Here is a 24,554-nt window from a genome sequence, read left to right as displayed (position 1 = left end):
CCTAAATCTATATCTAGGAGTTCTTTTAAAGTTAAAATATTAATAGCTTACCTAATCTGTTAGTTAAATGTATGGAATCTCCCTTACACTTCAGAAGACTGTATTGAAAAGCCAATCTAATAATCAAACTAAACTACTTAAAAAATATGTCCTATCTCTACTTCTTATTTAGTTTATTTAGTATTATTATTATTTAGACAAATAGTTTCTAATTTAGTTGACATATTAGAAATTTGAAATATTATCGGTAGCATCTTCTAATGTTTCTGATCGTCTAAAAATTTCAGTCAGTGGAGAGTGCATTCTTTTATTTTGCTTTCGACAGTTGTCTTTTATTATACATTCCACCATAGCTTTCCTAATTTCCATGATAATAATTCAATTGTTTTCCAATTGTTTGCCAAGTTCAATAAATCATATTTTTCATAATGTATGTTATCTATCTTACCTATCCTCTATATATGTTATCTACCACATTACTCTATATACTGCCACTATAAATAAACCAATTGACGTCATTTTTGTCCATATTCCTAGGTTCCGCAGCCACGATGTTCTTCTGCGTCCTACTGACTTTTTATCTGTTTGTTTATAATTGGTACGGATTATAATCGTACAGATTTGGTAGATAATTTTGATAATTATAATGACGAGAACTATTTTGGCGATTTTGATTGTACTACGTTTCACATCTTAAAAATTAAACAATAATAACACGTTAAGTGCTATGCCGGTCCCATAGGAAGTACCCCATATGCCATCGATTTATCTATTTAGTTTAAATTATTTGTCGCCTAAGCCAGCGTTGTCGGGTGTATTTTTTTAGATGTTGGATTTTTTATTTTTTAACACATTTGTATACAATGTTGTTAAAATCCAAAGCAAAATAACTAATAAGACTCTTACAAACATCAGAAAAAGCAGTAAAACAGTAAATAAAATTAGAAAAACATTAGTTAGAAACACTAATCTACTTATGACATTCATTGAAATAGTCCAAACAGTAGTGCGGATTTTCATTACAATTGCCACAATATGTGGTTACCTTTGGAACTTTATTTTTGGGAATAAGTCCTTTAACTTTTTTGTCGAATATCCTTTACAATAGCGCCTAACTTTATGCGCGCTGCTTTCTTTTTTTTCTGACTTTCTAAGATGGTTTTTTTAATCGGCGACAGACATGCATTGGTTAACTATGGATTTATAAAAAAAATGGGTGTTAACCAAAACACTACCGAAGATCAGTGCAATCGCTATTTACCTGTACCACTTCACCGTTTTTCTTAATGCGTTGTTGTATTAAATTACAGCTATTAGTTTCTCTATATCGTCAGTACATCTATGCACAACAGTTTGATCTGCATACTTTGTTGAATTCTGTCTTGTCTTTCCACTTCAAAATACAAATACTACGATTATTTCCTTTAGCAGCAGTAGTTTCTGCTGTCTTAAACTTTTTCGGTGTTACCTCCTTTGGATTGCCTCTTCTATTTGACCATAGAGCTTCAATTTCTAGCTCCAATATTTTCCACTTTTCTGCTCTAGCTTTTTGTGTCTTGAGTTTTATCAATTTTTCACTTTTTCTCTTCTACTTTCTCCTTTATCCCGGCTGCTTCCTTTTTAGTCTTTTTTATATTTCTTTTTCTTTCTTATCTTTCTTTCTACGAGTTGGGTCGTGTTGATCGGTCCAGTGGGTCAGTGAGCCCTTACCCCGCCAAGGCTATTTTCCCCTCGGGTTCGCTATCTCCCTTGGGCATCGCATATAGCTTACTATGTTACTCCTGGACCATGCACTTCTTTGGAACGATGGTGTTACACCATGAGGTTGGGGAGACGGTATATTACGATGATGCATAGCCACCTGCACTATGCATAACCGTTTGTTTTCAGTGGTTTCCTCCACTGGTTTTTATATTCGTCAAGGTTTTCTCCTTGGGTATAGGTTTGGCTATTAGGACGTATATGACGGGTCGGAGTGGATGTCGTATGATAGGTGGGAGTATTTACTATCACGCAGAGACAAGATAGGACTTGGGTAATGATCAGCTGACAGCTGCTCCAATTTGTCGACTTTTACGATTAGCAGGAGAAACTGTGAAGGTATTCTACTAGAGCGGCTTGCCTTCACACGGGGAATTGTCTAGTAATCTAAATGGACTACTTTTTGGTCTACAGAATTTTATATTTCTAAATTTTACAATTTGAAGCAAGTATTGTCTTTCACGCACATGTTGTAAATACCATTAATATCTCGGAAATTACTTTAGCTAACCCATTTCCTACAAATTCGAAATTTGATCTTTCTAATTGTAAATAATAATAACGCCACGTTCAAATATATATATATATATATATATATATATATATATATATATATATATATATATATATATATATATATATATATATATATATATATATATATATATATATATATATATCAGGTGACTGATGTAATCCAAAGAATAAAATCCCTGAAATGGCAATGGGCAGGACATATGGCAAGAAGAACAGATAACAGATGGACCACTAGAACAACTATGTGGTACCCCAGGAACGCTAAGAGACCAAAGAGGCGCCCAAATCTCAGATGGGATTATGATATTAGAAAATTAACAGGAACAACGTGGTCTCGAATAGCACAAAATAGAAAAATATGGGCGCAAATGAGCGCAAATTATTACAACAACGTATAACTAAGACATAGTCGAATAATAATAAGAACATAGAATAATAATAAGAACATAGAATAACTTTGAAATAAGGGAGGCTGCACCGTAATTGGAAACGGTTGATAAAGCTGCACATGATGATGATATATATATATATATATATATATATATATATATATATATATATATATATATATATATATATATATATATATATATATATATATAACGTTATAACACCTTCTCCCCTCTAGTGCTATGTAATACTTAAACACCCCATGACCAGTATGGCAAGACATGGGGACTTGTGCCTCGATGTCATCCCATAGATCCATATTGGATGAGCACGTGCGCTTAAAAACAGACATTGGATAATGTAAAAGTTTTTTATTTTAAAAAACATTTTCTATTTCTTGTTTTTGTAATTTGTTTTCTAATTCATTACCATAGTTCTTTTATGTGTTAGATCTTATTACTAATGGAGTATTGACTAGAAATCAGTTTCACTCTCCTTTTGTTTACATAGTTTTCTTACTTTATTGCTTAATTTTATTTTTTATGTAAATAATAATATCTATTTAATGATTTTTTCTATAAATCTTCTACTCAAATATTTTGAACGTTTTAATATTGCATACATATTTTGGTTAACCTATCCTACTTCTCTATACATTGTCAAGTTAATTTCATTATTATATCAATAAAAATAATAATATCATTCTATAACTTTTAAAAAATTAGAACATAGATCAAATTAAAATACGAAAGGTGAAATAAATCGTGGAAATAGGTACAAATATTGTATTTTTTTGCGCAACATTCCTCTTTCTATTGGTGTTTTTATCTGCAATATTCCTGTGGTTAGAATCATGGTTTCAATGTTTCATGTTTCAATGTTTCAATGTTAATGTATGAAAAGAAGAAATACAAACCAGAAAATATTTTTGTTGTAACTAAATTCTTTTTATTTTTTAGTTTAAGAATTTTTTTTAAATTTTATGTAAGGTATAAACGTATATTTAATTAATATCTTACGTTTCAGGTGTAGTAGCTACAAGATGGTTTTAGTACTTAACGGTGTCCTTCAAGAGGATTGCCCACCTGATTCAAGATCTTTATACCATACTCATCCCATTTATGGAGAGACTGCTGCGCAACTCCTTGGTGTTCCCAATAAAATTATTGGCTCAGTAGGACTCCTGTATGTTCAGCAAAGAGAATTAGCAGCTACAGTACCCCATGACAGTAAGTGTTTACAGTGTGTTTACACAACCCGAGGAGGAGAAATTTTTTTATTTATATTTTTAGGAAAAAATGTCATTCTGGATAAAAGTTTTGTTATTTTTAAAAGCCTATAAAATAAAACAAAATTGGGATTTTTAAAAATTGCTATATTTTATAGTCAGTTTTATGTAAATCCCTATCTACTTTTTTAACTAATCTAGTAAGTAAAGTTTGTGTGTTTGTGTACTATTTGGTGTGCTGTTTTACGAGATTGAATGATCTAACTGTACCTATTTTCTGGAGGAGAAATTAAATGAGAAAGTCTATTAGGATTTGCTGGACAACTTTTTAATAACGAAATTAGATAACTTTCCCACTAGACCAGTAGAGCAAAGGCATCAAATGTATTTTTAGCATAATGGTTGTTGACCACATTCGACTTTGCTCAAAAGAGGACTGCTGAATGAATATTTTACTGAACGATGTATTTTTCTGCCACCATTACCCGATTTAACAATTTTGGATTTTTTTTATGGAGATACCTAATAGAGAAAGTTACAAAACAAATTTAAACCAGTGTTAAGAATCTCAAACAACTCCCTCTAGACATGTAAATCAAATCCCTCTAGACATTCGAATAACAAATTAATATAGTGGAGGGATGTTTTAAGTTGGTGGAGGCTATGTCGAATACTGATTTTTTAAAGTAACTTTTAGTTTTTCTATATTCTTTTTTATTATTATTTTTCTTGCTGATTATAATTAAAACTTACTATAGCACTACAGTTTTTAATATTATTGCTAAGGTAATGATGTAAACGTTATAAGACATTATTATTATATTTCCGAATATAGTGCGAAAACTAATATAGTCCAGTCGTCAGAGATTTGACCTCTAAAAATCATACGAACAAGCTAAATTTTTCTAAGAACGTCAATATACAAAAAAGTTTGCGACTGCTACCCTTGGGCTTCTCCCCAGAAATCCCCTTCGGAGGGGAGGGGACGGAAAACATCCATTTACCAGGAATTTGTACGCTAAAGATAAAAATGTTTCAAATAAAAATGTAGCTGTACTAATTTAAAACAAAAATGGTAATTAGCACTATTTGTGTAAAATGAACCTTTCTCTTAGAAAAAAGATTGCAGCGACCGGCGATTTTAAATAATAGTTACACGCGCGTAATCAATTTTTTAATAAAATTTATCAGCGCGACGGTAAAAATTCGATATCTTTTGATCAGAATGTTCTATCAGCAAAATTTAAAATGAGTATGCAATTTTTTAATTTTGTTGCAAATAAAATCAGTTTCTATGGGACTATAAAATAAATACACGTTGCGCGCCGTTTGCCATTTTTTATGATTCTCATGACATCAATAAAATTTATTAATTTCATTAATCGGCTGCTATAAAATGCCCATTAATAGAGCCTAATCTTTAAACTTATAAAATAAAATTTCGATTTTAAGTTTTGGCAACTAATATACCTAAAATGGACCTAAATGGAGCATTTGAAATATGCCTAAAAAACGCTGAATTTAAACTTTTACATTACAAACGATCTTACGTCACAGGAAATGTTTTCACGAAGACGACATTAGGTGAAGTTTGTAGTTGAAGTTGTGCAGTTTTCTAAAATTTACATGTGCAATCAAAAAGAAAGAGTTTTAAACGTTTTAGATCGTTCGTAATGTAAAAAAAGTTTAAATTCAGCCTTTTTAGTCATACTAAATACCTCATATTTGTTGTCAAAATTGAAAATAGAAATTTCGTGTTAAAGGTTTTGAAGAATAGGCTGAAATTCCATAGCGACTGATCTCTAAAATTGCGTAACTTTTATTTATTTAACAGCTTTATAGAAACTGACTTTAATTGCAACAAAATTCAAAGAATGTTTACAAATGCATTATCTTTAAAATGCATTTTGATTTTTGTCCCTAGGGCACTCTGATCAAAGAATATCGAATTTCTATCGTCGAGTTGATACAAATTTTATTTATAAAATTGATTTCATGCGCGTAACTGTCATTCAAAATCGCCGATCGCTTCTAGAGTTGTTTCTGAGAGAATGATTCATTCTACAAGTCAATCTTAGCTACATTTTTTACGGGCGTACAGATTCTTGGTAAGTCGATGTTTTCCATAACCCCCTCTCAACGAGGGGAAGGGGATTATGGAGAAGCCTAGGGATAGGAGTGACCAAGTTTTTTGCATCATTTTGGTGTCCCAAAATTGACATTCCCAGCAAAATTTAGCTTGTTCGTAAAATTTTTGAGGTCCAGTCGCATTTTAGTCTCTGACGAATGGATTAATAGGAAATTACACAAAAAAAATCAATATAAAATGAGGCAAGTTGTAAAAAACTTGTAGTTATGTTTGTATTGGAAAGCAGTGCTTTGGAAATATATGGCTTTACCTGTCCTAAATAAAATCTTATGCGTCGAAATTTTCATGACTGTCGCTTGTATATTGTATGGTACTGGTTTTCATCACTATCAAAATTTTCATCACTGTCGCTTGTACATTGTGTGGTAGTGGTTTGAGTATAATAAAGTGTTAGGTAAAATCCATGTTAAATTGGATCTCTAAAGGGTAGAAGAACGAGAATATCTTTATATTTTAAAAAGTCTACGGGTAGAAGATCACTATAAGCTGGAAGTATTTAAATATTAGACATAGAAGTTGACTAAGATGGGTCAACTAGCAAGATAGGCAAAGAAACGGTTCAACGGGATTTAATATGTATTTAAAGACTATATTACTATTCTATATTTTTTAATGTAGCCAAACAAAACAAACAAAAGGTGTTTTATCTTTATCAATTCTTTTTATAAAATGCATTGTTAGAAGTTTGGAAAATCCGAAAATATCAATTTGTTTCATAAATTTTACGTTAAAATGAAGGCTTGTGATTTTAATTACCAATACCCAGTCATGTGTAACTGAAATGGTATCACATTCTAAATGAGTATGATCAGAAATGAGGAACTTATGATTTCTTTCCTTAGCTGAAAGTTTCCTTTCTTTAACTGCTTTTAAAAACATAACCGGTAACATACAATTTCGGTTTTGACCTAGGCATGTATTCGAATAGAGGACTAGTTTTTCTACATATTCTGGTAAGTGTTTATTAAACTGAAATGAGCAATATGCAATCTCATCAGCTCCTCGTTGAGCTACTCTTTTTTGCCACACATAACAGGATGTCTATTTTTTGGCCAAATTAAAAGTGCATAACTACTTTCTTCTATATAAAGTCACAAGAGATGTCAAACTAGGTGTAGCCAAACACTTCTACAAATCAAACGCAAATACAACAAGCTTTCCTAAGCTCCATCTACTTTCTTTTTTGTCACCTAGTTTTGTTGTGCAATAAAAGTAAGTCTTATCCTGGTGTTGCTAGCATTCATTTTCTAATTGTTGTTTTTGTTCTTTGGAGGCACGACATTTTATTTACAGAGATAATGAATAACAGGTTTTGCAAGTGTCATTAGATGGCTTCTTAAACTTTAAATTGGGAGGCCTCTCTTACTCATGGCGTCGTCTACTTCGTTCCTCCAGGATTTTTGGGGTCGTTGTCTTTTCCTCCTTCCTATGTGGCTTCATTCGGTTCTTTTCTTTATCCATCTGCTGTCGCTAGTTCTTCTTACATGTCCATACCACTTTAGTCTTTTTTGTTCTACATATATATGTTAGTTTATCTGTTTCTATTGATGTTCTTTGCTTTATTTCGTCATTACTTCTCCTATCCATTCTTGTTACTCTGTAGCATCTTCGCAGGCATTCCATCTCTGTTGCTACTATCTTAGTGCTGTTTTTCTTGTTTATAATCCAATTTTCAGCCCCATATGTCATAATACTTCGCACTAATGTTTTATAAATCTGTGTTTTTGTTTTCATATTTAAGTGCCTATCCCACCATACTTTAAATTGTCGGAATGCTGTTCTTGTTTGTCCTAATTTTTGTGTAATTTCTTCCTCTGTTGTTGCCTTTTTCGTGATTATAAACCCCAAGTATTTGAATTTATCCTTTCCTTTGATTGTTACGTTGTCATCAGTCTGTAGATCTTCTATGTCTTCTTCACTTGTAGATAGGTACTCTATTTTCGCGAGGTTAATATCTAGGCCAGCATTGGTATATTCTTCTTCTAGTTTCTTCATCATGTAGCTGAGGTCGTCTTGGTCTTGTGCAATCACTACTTGATCGTATGCAAAGCTTAACGTATACAGGTACTCGTTCCGTACCGGTACTCCCATGCCTTTGCATTTTCTTTTCCATATAGTCAAGGCTTTCTCTAAGTATATTTTGAATAGAGTTGGAGATGTGGAACAACCCTGCAGGAGCCCTTTTGTTGTGGTGAAGTCTCCTACGATTTTCTTTATACAGAGCTTCTGTAGCTTCTATGAGTTCCGTCTGTATTTCTAATTTGTACATTGCCTCCCATAGTTCTGACCTTGGTACAGAGTCATACGCCTTTCTCAGGTCCATAAATGCCAAATGTATATCTCTATTTTTTGCTTTTTTGCTTTTCCAACAGTTGTTCCAGTGTGTATATCTTCCTGCCGTGAAGCCTTCCCAATCCTCCCCGATTTTGCCTTTTATCGCTTGCTCTATCTTTTCTCGCAGTATCTTTCCATATAGTCTTCCTATTGATGATATTACACTTATTCTTCTGTAGTTTTTGCATCGTTTTCTATCTTTTTTCTTAAATATAGATGTCATATCATGCCTCCGTCCATTCCTTTGGGCGCTGTTCTCCATTTATGGCTTTCTGAAATATCCATTGTATCATCCGGTATAATTTTTTTTTATCCGTATTTTATAAGCTCAGGTGAGATGCCTCCAGGTCCCGGTGCTTTCTAATTTTTGATTGCTTGTATGGCCGTTCTCATTTCCCTATCTGTTATTTCTATTTCTTGTTGTGGGGATCTGCTTCGTCTTCGCCTGTTTTCCTTTCCAATGAATTGTGGTCTTTGTTCTGTTAACAGTTCCTTGTAATAGTCCTTCCATTCTTTGTCCTGTATATTTCCCAATTAAATTTTTTCTTTTGAGTTTTGTTTCAATCCTCTTAGTACTTTCCATGACTCCGAAGTTCTTGTACCTCCTACGTATGTTTCAATATTTAAGCAGGTTCTTTCCCATTCTTCATTCTTTTGTTGTGTTATTTGTTTTTTCACTTCTCTATCTTTTTCTCTATATTTTTTATAAACTTCATCGTTGTTTGTAGTCAGCCATTTTCTGTATAGTTGCTTTTTTTATTCAATTATTCTTTTTGTTGGTTCATTTATTTCGTAATAGTGCTGTTTATTTGTTATATGTTCTTTTTCTCCAAGGGCTTCGAATGCTGCTTGTTTTATACTCGCCTTTATATGCTCGTATATTTCTTCGATGTTGCCGTATCTAAATTCTATTAAAATTAAAATAAATCTAAATTTAAATCTAAATAAAAAATAAATCTAAATTTAATTCTTGCCCGAAATACTGCTTTGAAGTGTGACTTTTATGGTAGTGGTTTTATATTTCGTAAATGTATTTATAAAATTTCGTGCAAATGAGATATCTGCTTCTGATCGCTTGTTACCTGAAGACTGCATACCTCATAAATCAGACTTAACGATGATAGAAGTGAGAGATGCTTTCTTTTTCTTAACAACGTTATCCAAGAAACCTCTGTTTTCGCCAAATAATTTCAAAAAACAACATTTACAGATGTTATCATCCATATTATCCAACTTATAAAAAACTGTGAATTGTCTATTTTGGACTGATTTACCACATCGTACTTTTTTTTTAGTTTTTACAGTTATTAAACTAACTAAATTATGATTGTGTATATCTCTCGTCACCAAGTTTCTGTAGTCTATTAAAGTTTACTTTAAATTAACATTGGCAGTCTTTATATTACATTTTGCTCGACAATTTTCTGACATATCTATCAAAATTCTAGCTTAAAAGCTCTTACCTTTAGCAGTGATGTATTCCTCAGCCTTTCTTTTTTTATCAGAACGACTTTTTCTTAATTTCTGTTGCATTGGACGCTGGCCCTTTTTTCTTTTTTTTAGAGATATTAGCGCCCAAGGGATGTGATCATCTGACTCGTTTTTGACAAATGAAATTTTTTTTTATTTTTATATATTTAATGTTTAATCCTTGTTAAATTGATAAAAAAATTAAACTGCTTACGGTTTTTTTTCCAAAAAATCACATTCGTTGTTTTGCTTTTTGTGTTAATCAACGATTTGTTTTGGTCCAATGTTTTAAAATTGCGAATGTGGCATTTTCGACAGTTCATATTGGACCAATTTTAACAGATTTTTATAAAGTATTTTTATGAAATTATGTATTTCTAGAAAATTAATGTAATCAAAAACGTAAAAAACATAAAAGATAAAAATAATCACAATACATTAATTATGGAACTTCACGTCCTGTAGATACCTTAAATAATCAGTTATGACCCAAAATTGTTGTAAAATAATGGTAAATTAAAAGTTTTAAATTTTGAATTTAAAACATGGCAACAAGAAGCACAGAACCGTGAAGAGTGGCGAAAAATGGGAGAGACCTATGTCCAGCAGTGGACAGAAGAGGTTGCATGATGATAATGATGATGATTGTCTTTAGTTAAAAGTATCGAATATTCCACTTTCGTCAATTTGCAGTATATTCGTTAGTTTGATCAAAACAAAATGACAAAATGTTCATAGTTCGATAGTTTAAACAAAATATTTCCCGCGTTCCTTATCAAGCTACAATTTCGATATTTTACTACAAGGTGTATCACATCTAATGCAAGGACAAGGTATCGAATCTGAACAACATGATTTTTCACATTCGATCGTTGAAACTGATAGGGACGTCTTGTTCTCAAGAAACTTTTTTATTATCAATTTTACGATAAATAGTTATTACTTATAACAAGTTATGCATGGTCTAAAACCTAAGATGCAATCATCAGATAATAAATTTTATTATTCTTATACGAGAGATATCAAAAAATATCAATTTGGCTCAAGAGTAAATTACCTTTATATTTCATAATATCGAAAATTGTTATTATTAAAAGTGGTTTCGAAATTAACACTATGTTTTAATATGCAACAACATTTTTCTAATTGAAAAAAATACATTGCAAATTTTTCTCAAATTACCGATACCCAACATTTTTTTATTAATTAGAACACTACTGTGGAATATAATAATACGGTTCCTGTACTGTCATCTGTGATTTGATTGCGGAACTACTTACCCTGTGGCTTAGCATTATATTTCTTAACAAATATATATATATATATATATATATATATATATATATATATATATATATATATATATATATATGGACGGTTGCATTATTTTTCGTCGGCATTCTGCATCAATCCTTAACACGAAATATTAGGCTGAATCCTCAGAGCAAACCACCACAATATGTTGTAAGATTCGTGTTAACAAGAATCAACTTCTTTTAATTATTTAATTGTCTTGAACAAAGAGTAAATTAGCACGGGAATTACAAAATTAATTTCTTCTTCTATTTTTAGAGAACGTAAACATTCTTGGAGCAGATGATGTTACCACCTGCCTTATCGTAGTAGTTAGACATTCTGGTAAGTGTTTATGAGTATTATTAATATGAATGAGCAGGCTTTTGGCAAATGATAATAAAAATAATTATATGGAGACTACTAATCTTGATGGTTAAAATACCAGTGTGCTATCCATTTAATGAATGTAAATTGAGGTTGACGTATTTATATGTATTTATATTTGGGGATATTTAGCTTTTATTTATTTAGGAAGAATGCAAATTGATATATTGTACTGAAAGTTGTTACGATGTTGAATATATTTTGTAAATAAGTGTCCCAGAGAATAATATCAGAGCAGAGAATCACAAAACGCAATACATAAATTATATATTTAATATATCAACAAATAATAAATACAATTAATTACTTAATATAAAATTGCCTGTAATATTCCTTATTAACCACTTTTAATACCACACATTTTTTCTATATTGTATAGTGAATATCGTGGTAAAACCCAGTAGGTACTATTAAAATTAACCTCATATATTCCATTCCATTAATTTATTTTTGTGCCGAAATAAAAACTTTGATGGCAAATTTGGATCATAAACAAATCTTTTCCTCACGATTTCACTAAATACAGCACGTTGTTTTTGGTCTTTAGGTAGAATATGCCAAAAACTATGAACGTCAGGCCAATACCCGTGTTTTTAACACGTTTTTAATATCTCGTAATTCTAAGTAATTCTTGCTTCCCCCGCTGTTTGAGACATGTTTCGTTAGGTAATATTAAAACTAACGAGTGATTTCGGTAGACACTATTTCCTCAATAGAAAAGGCGAAAAGTTCTGGTTCGTTCGGAAAAATATTCCCCTGAAATAATTTTGCATAATGACATTCGAGAAATACCCAATTCTTTAAAGATCATCGTTTTCGATTTATAAATAATTTATAAATAACAAAAACGAAAAGCTATGATTTTCAAAATGCTCAAAAACAAGTTTTTTTATTAACCCCACTTTTATTAAAATCTATCTATATAATCTCAACCTAAATGTTTAGCTAGATACTACACAATGAGTAATAGGAGTGACAATTCAAATATTATAACATGCAGTGATGTATCCCGTTTTTAAGCTTATCGTCTTAACCCTTGAACTGTATGCGGTTTATTCACTAAACTTTTTGGGAAAACATTCAGATGCATTTTAAGTTTTTCTGTAAACACAAGAATAAAATATTATTTCTGAAATTACCACGTACCTAAATTTAAGTTCAAACCTTCTTCTATCGTTCTTTATGAAGATTTTATATCATATATCAACCACACATTAATTTTAAATACATTTACGGGAAAAATAAAAAATACTAAATAGTTTTTAAAGGATATAATAAATCAACCACACATTAGTTTTAACCGCATTAGCGGTAAAATTGAGAATGTTTAAGGATTTAGTATATTTGTTAAATAATTTTTTATTTATTTGTGGCAATAAATGAAAATGTAAAACATTAATAAAAATACGACAAGAAGTAAAATATCAACAATCTAATATTTATATAAAATTAATTGTATTTTACCTATTTAGCGATCTTTAAAAGATAAAAATTTAATTTATATTAATCAGTAGAATTTACAAAGAGAAATATGTTTGGAAGAGAGATGAGAAATTTGGGTTTCGGAAAGGTATTGAGTCAAATAAAATTAGGAATTTATATGGCAGAAATTTAAGGAAATTGAGATGCGGTTGACAACAAGGTAAATTGAATCGTGATGGATCAGGAAGGGGAATGCAGAGGGAAATACGAGATTTAGTTGAAAGTGGTAAACGAAAAAAGAAAACAGTTGATACATTTTATGAAATTTTATATTCTTATTATATTTAATTTTATTGGATAATTTGCAGTTCAATTAATTTTTAAGCTGACTTGATTCTCCTGAATTATTATTGATGCTTGAATGAAATGACTGTTGAATTTTTCTTTCAGGAGGAATATTACAATTGTGTAAACTATTAAATTACTTTTATTAACGAGGTTAATAATTAGAGTTTATTTATGTTAACTTTTGAGCGTACGTACTTTGTTATAAATAATATAGGAGTTGATGAACTTTATAGACCTAACTAGTCCACGTTATTTTTTACTTGTTCTCTGAAAATATATACTTTTAGCTCTTATACTTTTAAATTGAAGAAGATCTTCAGTGGTTTTATGTCTCGTTAGAATATTAAATTCATTTTTGCTAGCTTTCATAGTAACGCTCAAGTATTTCTTGAGTTCATCATGGCACGGATTTTATACAATTTCGTTTTTGCTATAAATATGTTAGCAGCTGTTAAAATAATATCGTTAAAATACTATATGATAGAATCCATGTTTTCCTCAAGTCTGTTTTATCCCCTTCAATATTTTATTGAAATATAGTTCATATAGACGAATTAAGAACATTGACCAAAAGGAAATATTTCGAAGATTCCTCGTCAAATCTTGAAGATACTTAGGTATGTCTTTAAATTATGCTTAATTAATCCGACTGATACAACATATTACAAGGTACCTTGCAACATGCTTAAATAAATACTGCTTTGATAAAACTTTTCTGGAAAAGTGCCTTATATTCTTTGCTTGTGATAGAGATTCGATTATGATAGGAAAAACTCCGGAGTTGCAACAAGGCAAAAAAAAGGTTTCCAAAATTTTAGTGTGACATTGCTCTAATCACAGATTACAGATTGCTGTCAATTACTTCGTTAATGAAGTCAGTGGTATTCATTATTTTAGAATCTTTATAGATGAACTGTATAGCTTATATCACCAATCGCCCAAAAACCAAAATAAACTAAAAAAGGCTGCAGGATCACTTAAAACGCAAATCTTAGATGGAGACTTCGCAAAGGCGAATGCTCCTCAGGGTATCTACCGCATATAGGACAGTTTCAACTGAGGCTCTATATGTCATTGGAGCGGTGATACTGATCGTTTTGTTGTGCAAAGAGCAAGCGAGGGTGTATGCGAGGAGGATGGATGTAAATATAGATGAAAATAAAAGAGAAAGAACGATAGTAAAGCGGCAGAGAGAATTGGCGAATGATAGCGGAAAGGCAAAGTGGACGAAGGAGCTTATTCCCGATCTGAGGCCGTGGAGGGAATGTAAGTTCAGGAAACTAGACTACTTACTGACGCAGTTTTGTGACCGGACATGGTAGTTTTGGCACGTTTACAAATAAAATAGGCAAATCTGCCTCGGCAGACTGTACTGTTTGTGGGGTACCGGACGCTCCCGCCCACATTTTTATTTGCCAGAGATGGACAAATGAGAGGGGAGATTTTTAGAGGCGAATGAGTTTCGGGCTGGATGAAAGAAACGTTGTAAACATATTGTTGAGAGGAGAGAAAGAATGGAGAGAAGTACACTCTCTGACACGGTTAATCCGGCACTACCCTGGGGTCTTCTGGCCTAGTATCCTAGGCCAGAAAGATGGCCGAAAAATGCCAGGGTATCTTGTTCCGTGACGTAGATGCCCAAAAAAGATGTCCCCACCGTTGCCTGTCAGAATTCAATGGATACCTCCTTAGGCTCTTACTGAAATCTGGCAATAATACAATTAAAAAAAAGAGGCAAATCTTAAGAATCGGGCGTATTTTATCTGTTAGATGGATTACACTTGATGTTGTATTACATAACTATGTGATGCACTTTGTGAACATTTTAAGACGGCTTCTGGCGATTTGACTAGAGATACAAAATAAGTACAGTGGTTTATTAAACATTATGACTGATGTTTAATTTTTTAAAAATATACACAAAAATTTGTCGAAACTATTGTAGCGACGAAACATTACTTTGATAGAAGCTGATAAAGCTATAAGAAATACATTTAGAGTTTTTGACTCGATGGTTACTCAACCAGGTCCCAAACTTGAAAAAGTTTTATGTTCTATCTCAGAAAATACTTATAAAGGTTTATAATTTCACGACGGTAGAATTGTAGAAAGAAATACTGCACAGTTCTATATCAGGTAGGCAAATAATAGGACGAAACGCATGATAACAACTTCTTCACCTCATGATGCTCGTGATCAAAAACATTAGATTGAAAATAAAAACTCATACACAAAACAACGACCGGTTTCGCATACTATAATTTGCTATGCTTCTTCAGGTCAACGATACGTAAACTGAATGATCTGAATGAAAGCAACGCAAGTTTACTCTTGCGCCGAGGTACCTCACCTTTGTTAACTTTTTCTATCTATGGAATTCACAGCATTCGTCTGTATATATACATTTCAAATGCATTAATTCTTTTTTCTGTTTCAGAGTCCATTGTCCAACTTTCCCAGCCATACAGCAAAACAAACAGAACGTAACATCTGATCATTCGAATTCTGAGCCATAGACCAAGGTCTTATCTTGTAAAAAATGTTTTCAAGTCCATGAGTGATTTTCTCGCTTGTTTGATTCTTGATAGAACTTCATTTTTTTGGGTTACACTGGTTGTTGATATTTGTTCCCAAATATTTTATGGAACTTACCTGTTCTATTATTTGTCCCTTGGCTACAAATGTACGTTTGTTGGTATCTTTAGAAACTTCAACTTTACTTTTTTCTTTTTTCAACTTCATTAAACGATGTTCAAATATGCTGTACAACTTTAATGATGTACAAATATTTCTTGGCTTTAGGTCCTACAAAATAAGTGAGGGAAGAGAAAAAATTCCTAATAATTTGAAACCACTTTTAAACAATATTGCTTTAATTCCTATATCCGCTAGCACTTGTAGGAGAAATTTTAGTGCACAAATGAGATGGTAACTCGAATTACGATCGTCTAGTCAGTGAAAGTAACTGCTGCACTTTTGTGTATAAACTGCGTTGGACTGATCGTCTTTACGTTTTAATAAAAGTTGCAAGTTTAACTTTAATTTATTTGTACTTGAATACGAATTATAGAACCTATTCATCTGAATTGAAAAGGAAATGAGGTCGGGTTCGTAACTAAGTACCATTTGACCACAAATAATACAAAAACACACAAAATAATCACAATTTGATTTATCCTGAGGACATAAACACTACCCTCAGAATTTTTCAACTAAAAGCATGGCCTACAAGATCGAGGCCAAGCAAGTCACCCTACAATTTTGAAACAAAATAACCGCTAAACAACTTTTGGTTATATTTTTTTGGCACTTTTTAAAATAATAATTTTTGAAAGCAATTTCCGGAGTGGAAAAACAATAATTATAAAATGTAATTTTAATTACAATAAATTGTGGCTTATATCCATATAAACATGACCTAGTATCTCTAAATGTTTACTAAAATATTACTGGTAAACTACAATATTATTTAGAAACATTATTTCCTGAAAAATTCTTAAAAATAACAAACAATAATTTAGTCTAGACCTAAACGCTAATGAGATTTAAATAAATAAAATTTTATAATATTCCACGCATACATGAATAAAAAATGCTTCTTCGAGAAAGGCGGACGAGTATTGAAATTGGCCATAAAAAATAAAATCAATGCTGTTTATAATTGTAGATTTCGTTTATTTATCTTTATTTTATGATATTAGGAATACATTTTCTTTCATTATTCCATTGCTGTCACTAAAACTGTGGGAATTGGAGAATAACGGAAAGTTGTTATTTGGATTTGTAGATTATTGAACTTGAAGGATATGGGATTGAGGCTAATATATGTAAAATATTTTACTACTAATGACAATAAAAGAAGATTTTGGATGTTGCTTTTATTAAGTTAGATAGACCGAATAGGAATTATAGGATTGGCGTTATTTCGAAATTTTCAATATTAATGAATTCTTTACAGCACGTAGCACGTTACTGTTGAAAGAGTTACAGTTTACTGAGAGTTTTAGTTTACAAACTGTTATGTTTACATATGCATGAAATGAACTAATTTATGACAAATGATGAATTTTTTGCTAATGATTCCACTTTTAAAAGGTAAAAAGAAAAAAGATAAATACTCAAAATTGGTTTTAGTGTAACTTAAATATACAAATTCAGACAATTATCAGAGGTTCACGAGCTTAATTACCTAACTACTAAAAAAATACCACTTTTTTCTCTAGTTTTATTTTATTAAATGGTACCACAGTAAAAATTTAAAAACACACAAATACAAAAAAAATAAAGACACCCATGAAACTTATTAGAACAAAAATTGGATAGGCCAAAAAAGCGTGAATGATGGAGAGAAATAAATGGAGAAAAAGTGCAGAAAACATTATCTTTTTAATAAAAAAAAGAAACTCTAATATATTCCAGAATAGTAGATCCAGATCATAAGATACTCCTTCATAGAAACAAGATGAAAGAAGTATGGACAACCTACATTATATCAGATCTTTTTGACGACAATGATACTTTTTTTAGTAACCACAATCAGAGAAACACGGAGCCAAGTATATTGATTTCAGAATAGAAAACCCCCTAAGGTGATTAAAAAACGGCAAAGTAGATAGGCCATATAAATTTTGCTAATTTCTTAAAACTTGTAAACAGAAATAACTTTAAAATCCTAGCAAAACTGTTTAACACCATCTATTACAGTGGAAATGTTCCTAAAATTGGTTAAAGTCTACATTTATCCCTATTCCTGAGACACAAAGCGCAAAAACATGTAATGAGTTTTGATCAATCAGTTTCATAGGTCAGATAATTAAATTGTTTCTAAATATTTTCTATCACCGTACAAAATGCAAGTAAGATCTAAGTGAACTACAGATGGGTTTTCGAAAACAATTGGGAACTAGAGAGGCGCTATCATTTCTATTAGAGAAGTACAGAAACCAACAAAAAGAAATTTTTCTGTTTCATAAATTATAATTATGCATTTGACTAATATTTGTACAAATACATTTTTGAACATCCTTGAAAGACAAGGTTTCGAAACAGACCAAATTAAAACTCTGGTAAGAAAATCCCTAGATAAAGACGTCCATATCGCACAGGATCGCAGCCAATGGAGACATCAAGCTAATAATATTCCTTAAGGAATGTGGAGGAGTAACATTTATAATACGATGTGATAATGATAATTCATGTTGAAATAACAGTATCGTATAATTCCCAAGTGAATATTCCCTAACAAGTTAGACAACTCGTCTTTTAAAAACCTATGATACTCATTGCCAGAAACCGTTTGAAAATATTCAACGACTACCTGTTCTAGGACGTAACTCGAAATCAGTGAAGTTTTTCATCGGAGTAATATTAATATCTGTTAACGAACCTATTGCGATAAAATGTGTATTAGTAAGAAATAATCTGTTTTCCAAAAAATCTACATTTCGACTCAATATTTCTTTCGCCCACATATAAAATTAATTTTTTTTGAAAATTCATTTAAGTCGTGATGCACCTGAATTTTAAATGGGTGAAATTTTTTTACTTTGTCTTTTGTTGTTGCATTTAACTCTGTATTATTTCTCAATTGGCACGTATTTATATGTGGATCCTCTATTAAACGTACCATAACTTGTTTGTTTATTTTCATCCCTAAATCCATTTTTGGTATTATTGGTTTTCAATATTGCACATTGCCTGAAGAAACGAAGCGATTTAAAAGTTTTATGAAGGCTTTTTCGTAGGATGTCTTCTGCGCGTATATCTCTGATTATACATGTTTAAAGCTAGTAAACAATTTCTAAAGCTAGTGAACAGTTCAGTTGAGAGAGAGAGAGAGAGAGAAATTTATTGTTTCTAAAATGAGTTACATTTATAAAACACAACATGACACGGTATAAAAAAAATACAAGATACATTAAAATACTAACTATGAAATTTCCATAATAACAAACGTAACAATTGGAGCAACGGTCCTCAAAAAATTCCTCGATACTATAGTAACACTTAGATAATACAAACTTCTTGATTGCTCTACGGAATACAAATATATTGCTTAAGGTACTTATATCGGAGTGGTAGATCATTAAGCACTTTCTTTCCAGTGTAAATAAATGATTTTTAAACAATGAAGAAGAGGGAATTGTAAGTGGAATAACATAAGTTAGCCGAGTGTTATAAAAGAAATTTGTCCGAATATCCTCTTCGTCTTTTCTAAAATTAAGCTCGCTATTTTAAGAATGTAAATGCAAGGAAGTGTCACAATACAATATTTCTAGAACAAATGTCTGCATGATATACCAAATTTGACCTTGCCTAATTGAATGATCTCTTTTGAAGCATAAAAAGTCTGCTGAAATGATGAAGAGAACAGTTACCCGTAAGCCAAAAGGCAATACCGTATCTTAAATTAGATTTAATCAAGGCCAAATAAACACTTTTTGCAATAATGAAATTTAAGTGGTGTACAGTGTGTTGCTCAAATTTAAGGTTATTATCTATACAGATACACGAAAATTTGTTTACGGTGTCAGAACAAATGCCTTCATTGCCTAGAGTAAGGTTGTTTAGATTACGACATAACACAGACTGGACAAAAAGAATGCTATAAATAGCACAGATGAAAACTCTTAGAAAAATCGATGGCAAGGCACTATGGGATAGAGCTAGAAGTACATATATACGATGAAGATGCAAGATGAAGAACATCAAGGACTGGCTACGAAATAGAAGAGTAGAATGGAACGATCATGGAAGTTAAGTAATAACAAATTAGATACAGATTGAGTAGTAAAGACGGTGAGAGACGGTCCCCAATAAGAAGACGAGCAGTTAGAAGACCACGAAAACGATGGGACAAAAACTTATTAAAGGCACATTCAAAAACAGATGGAGTCATATCTACACAAAACTAAAAAGAAGAAGAAATCTGCGTTATTTGTTTTTCCGTAATTCGAATGGAAGACAAATTTGTATTTGCATTCTTCTTACATTTTCATTCATAATGATTGTTCTTATAATAACTCAATGCTACTATGGTGACTGATGACTTATATACATTTCGTGATGAATCAGTATATAAATAGAAAATAAAACATCAAATGCTCAAATAAAACAAATGTGACTGCAGCAATTATAATGGGTATAATATGGCAATTATTCCAGCAACCGCAAAACCAGATAATATTTTGTAGAGAAAGTCAAAGCTGTCATCATATTCTTACGAAGAATGGCTAATTTAGAAATTCATGACAACGATTTTCTACCTACAAACTGACAATAAAGTTTATTTCACGTAGCATTAGTCTTATAATAATACCATATAAATAAATAATGAAATATGGTATACACCCCTTAATTATTAAATAGAGATCAAAATTAACATTCAGTAATTTATTAACATATCAAACGCAGTTTCATGAAAACGGCGGAATCTGTCGACAAGCCAATATCACCGTATAAAAATATCGATAATTTAAAGATAAGGTTTTAAGGCTTAATATGCGGTTACACCTTCAATAATTACAGGCCTCGGTAAGAAAATTAGTAGTTGCAAATCTTTACCCAGCACGTATGTATCTCCATGAAAAAATACTCGATTGGACATTCCATTTTGTTATTATTATATTGGTATGAGAAATAAAATTGCTATTAAATTTTATTGTAATTCCTTTACATTGCGCCAGGTATGGTCTATCATTAAAGGATTTTGTAACACCTGTTATTCGGACTACGTCTGTAATTTCTCCGTAGACTCTTGTACGTGCAGCAAAAATCTTTAATAGGTACTCACTCGATACAATTTTTATTTTTTTTTTTTGATATACTACAATTTCTTTATTTTTGCACTTTCTGTAATTAACCTATACGCAACTGTAGCGAATAACCAACGATTTAAACCATCACGATATTTTTTAGTTCTTTATTACTATTGTAACAATATTTTTTAAAATAACTATTATAAATAGTACATATAATAATTATTTTATTATGCACAATTATTATATATTATACATGTTAATTATTCGCCCAATTTTTACATATGAAAGTGAAACATGGACTCTACATCAGCGGGAAATAAGCTGCTGGTATTTTTTTATTATTGATAGGTATACTACAATTCTTTATTTTTTGTACTTTCTCTAATTAACAACGAATTAAATTATCACAATATTTTTTAGTTCTTTATTACTATTATAACAATGATGTTGATAACGACCCTTATAAATTGTACACCTAATAATTATATTATATGTACAATTATAAATTATACACGTTAACTATTCAACAACACTTGAGTTTTAACCTTGTTTAGGCCTGAGCCTCTTCAAGGGATGGGGTGCTCCTTTTTTTTGTCGGAGCAGTGGGGGTGTGATAAACGTCAGTTACTGTAATTTCTGAGTATTTAAGAAGTGGTGGACTACTAAGGAGCAGGGGGAAGTAGAAGGTGGTGTATGTGTGTGGATGACAGAGGAGCGCACAAGAGGAAGTGGGGAGCTTTGCCTAGCATGCCAGTTTAGGTACTTCAGGGGTTATCAGCCATACAGTAGGAACGGCTCTTTATTAGCGTTTTTGGCACGCAGTTTTTAACTGCGATATTTAATGGGGAATGATTCTAAAATATCAAAATACTCATCAGGAACTTCATGTCCAGTGTTGTGAAAAAGTTTTGCTGAAGGAAACGGTACTTTTCTTGTGGGAAGCCTGGTGAGTATTTGCCCTCGGTGATTGCAAGGCATCTTTAGTATTTGTTTGGCTCTATTGTTCGAGCCAGCTATGGTTTTTAGGACATACTTCTTGCTGAAGGATATGATTATGTCCCTAATTGGTGTGATGTTGGCCAATATGTATATGTGAGCTGACGGATACTACCAGTCAGTCTTCATGCAGTATCTGAGGATTCTACGTTCAGTTGCCATTATGGCATTAAGTTAGTGGGGCTTCAGAGACATGGACGCATGCCTTGTACTCGATGATCGGTTTAACAAATGTTTTGTAGGTGTGCAACAAAGTTTTAGAAGACGTTCCTCCCATTTTACCAGACAGCACTTTCAGGAGTTTAAACCTCTTTCTCATCCTATCTAAGGTTTGTTGAACGCCGGTTTGCCAGTTGAGAGTCCTTGTAAAACGAACTCCTAAGTAGGACACCGAGTTTCTGAAAATAAGGTCTTTTCTCAAAAGTGCTATCCGGCCCTGGGAATCGCGACAATTTGAATATTTGACAAGAATGGCTTGTGTTTTGGAGGGATTTATAGTCACTCTCCATTTGGTGCACCACCTAATAACTCTTTCAAGGTAGTTTTGTGATCGTTCGAATACAGACCGTTGTTGTCCACGCTCTCTGTGAGACCCTGATGTGAGGAGGGCCGTTTCATCAGCGAAAAGTAGGAGGGACTCCGATCCTTGCTCTGGGCGAGGGATGTCACTGTTGTAGACTGTGTATAATACTGGAACAAGTATTGAGCCCTGGGGTACTCCAGCTTGTGGGGTAAAGGGGTTGGATAAATGGTCAGCTACTTTGATCCTGATCATCCGGTGAGAGAGATAGGAATTGATTAGTTTAACGAAAGGTGTGGGCAGTCCAGTAAGGTGGAGCTTTTCGATCAGGTGTATGTGCCAGACCTGGTCGAACGCCTTCTGGACGTCTAGGAATATGTCTATGACGTGTTTGCTTTCGTTAAGTGATTGTGAGATGAAGGTTGTTGCTTGTACCAATGCGTTTTGCGTGAAGTGTCTAGTCCTGAATCCGAATTGGTAATCTAGAATTGCGAGGTGACATATAGAAGTGAAACATGGACTCTACATCAGCGGGAAGTAAGCTGCTGGTATCTGAAAGGAAGGTTCTCAGAATGATATTTGGTCCTCAAAGCGATGAATTGACAGGAGAGTGGAGATAGCGCAGTAATGCTGAATTGGTGACTGTATGGTACTGACAACATCGTCAGACATATAAAAACTAACCGGATAAAATGAGCAGTATTTTTTGAGAGACCAGACGGTAGAAGATCAGTAGGCCGTCCCAGAAAATAATGAAAGAATGATGTTAAAGCCGATTTATCTAGGATTGGGGTACAACAATGGAAAATGGAAGTGCAAGATCGTAGAAGATAGAGGGCTACAGTGGGTGTGGCAAAGACTGATCCCTAGTTGCAAGGTGAATCTATATTTTGATACCTATATATAGGTATCAAAAACAAAATGCCTGCACACAATTCAGTTTTCTTTAAATAGTAGGAACCACAGAACCGTTCTTCTTATTTAAGTCCTTAATTCAAGGCTGCAAAGAGAAGTGACACAATGTTTTTAGGTTTTGTTGACTTTAATCAGCGTTTCTGAATTTTAAAACAAGATATATTCATATAAAGACTCATAGATCAATGTAGTAATTTATGGATCTAGTTTTTTTTTGCGTTATATCGTGAAATAGTTCCTCCATACAAGTTTACTATTTTTAGATTCTTCTCTTACATTTTCTGTCTTTGTCCCAAAAATGTTTGGCAAGCTTTTCAACATCATATTATCACCCATTTCGCTTCGTTTTGTTTCAATATTATCCAAGTACCGCTTGAGCATAGAACTGCAGGTCTTTCATCCTTTCGTATATTAAAATTTTTCTACATATATTTATTGCCTTCAATACTGAAATGAAATATTCTGTTACTTTTCTACCCTTAAATTCTTTTTTTAACTCGGAACTTTCTAGAACTATACTTGTTACAAGAAGTACTAAAAAAATATTTTCTGATTAATATCTTCTGATAAAAATTAGACAAATAAAACCGCAATAGATATTGTATCTAGTTGAGAAACAAATTATAAAAACAAGGAATAATTTGCCAATGCAACAGAAAATATTAAATATTCCGAATCATACTATGGCAATGATTTGCTTGTTTATAAAAAAACTTTATGAATTTACATGGAAAAATGATTCGCATATCAAAACCAAAACTAAACTACTTCTATAAGACAAATTACCAATAAATGAGACTTTAAACTCCTGGTCTCTGATGAGAATAAATTATCTCCCAAAGTTGGTCCCCAAATCTTCCGGAATTCAGGTCGAAATCGTTCGTCTCCAATTTTCTAAAATTCTGGATTAGATTCTTCCCGACTCCGCATCAAATAAGGAAAGCAAATAAGTTACAGTCTATCTCCAACTTAACTGTCTTTAGCATATAACTGGGCACGTAGAAAAAAACACTTTCACTCACAAACTATATTTTCTGACTTAAT

At 32.0% G+C, this 24,554-nt stretch overlaps 1 protein-coding gene across 2 annotated transcripts in view; it reads left to right on the top strand.

Moving 5' to 3' along the window:
• Ntan1 (N-terminal amidohydrolase 1) overlaps positions 1-24,554 on the top strand; it is a 245,208-nt gene that overhangs the window by 156,279 nt on the left and 64,375 nt on the right. For both annotated transcript variants that reach the window (XM_072534734.1, XM_072534733.1), the window contains exons 2-3: positions 3,715-3,917; positions 11,442-11,507. In XM_072534734.1, the coding sequence (XP_072390835.1) occupies positions 3,731-3,917; positions 11,442-11,507 (253 nt within the window). In that variant the 5' untranslated portion in view covers positions 3,715-3,730. The remainder of the gene's footprint in view (positions 1-3,714; positions 3,918-11,441; positions 11,508-24,554) is intronic.

This window comes from Diabrotica undecimpunctata, chromosome 6 (genome assembly GCF_040954645.1).
Source record: "Diabrotica undecimpunctata isolate CICGRU chromosome 6, icDiaUnde3, whole genome shotgun sequence".
Taxonomy (NCBI): Eukaryota; Metazoa; Arthropoda; class Insecta; order Coleoptera; family Chrysomelidae; genus Diabrotica; species Diabrotica undecimpunctata.
Note: the sequence above shows the minus strand (reverse complement) of the source record. Positions and strands in the feature narration are given on the sequence as shown.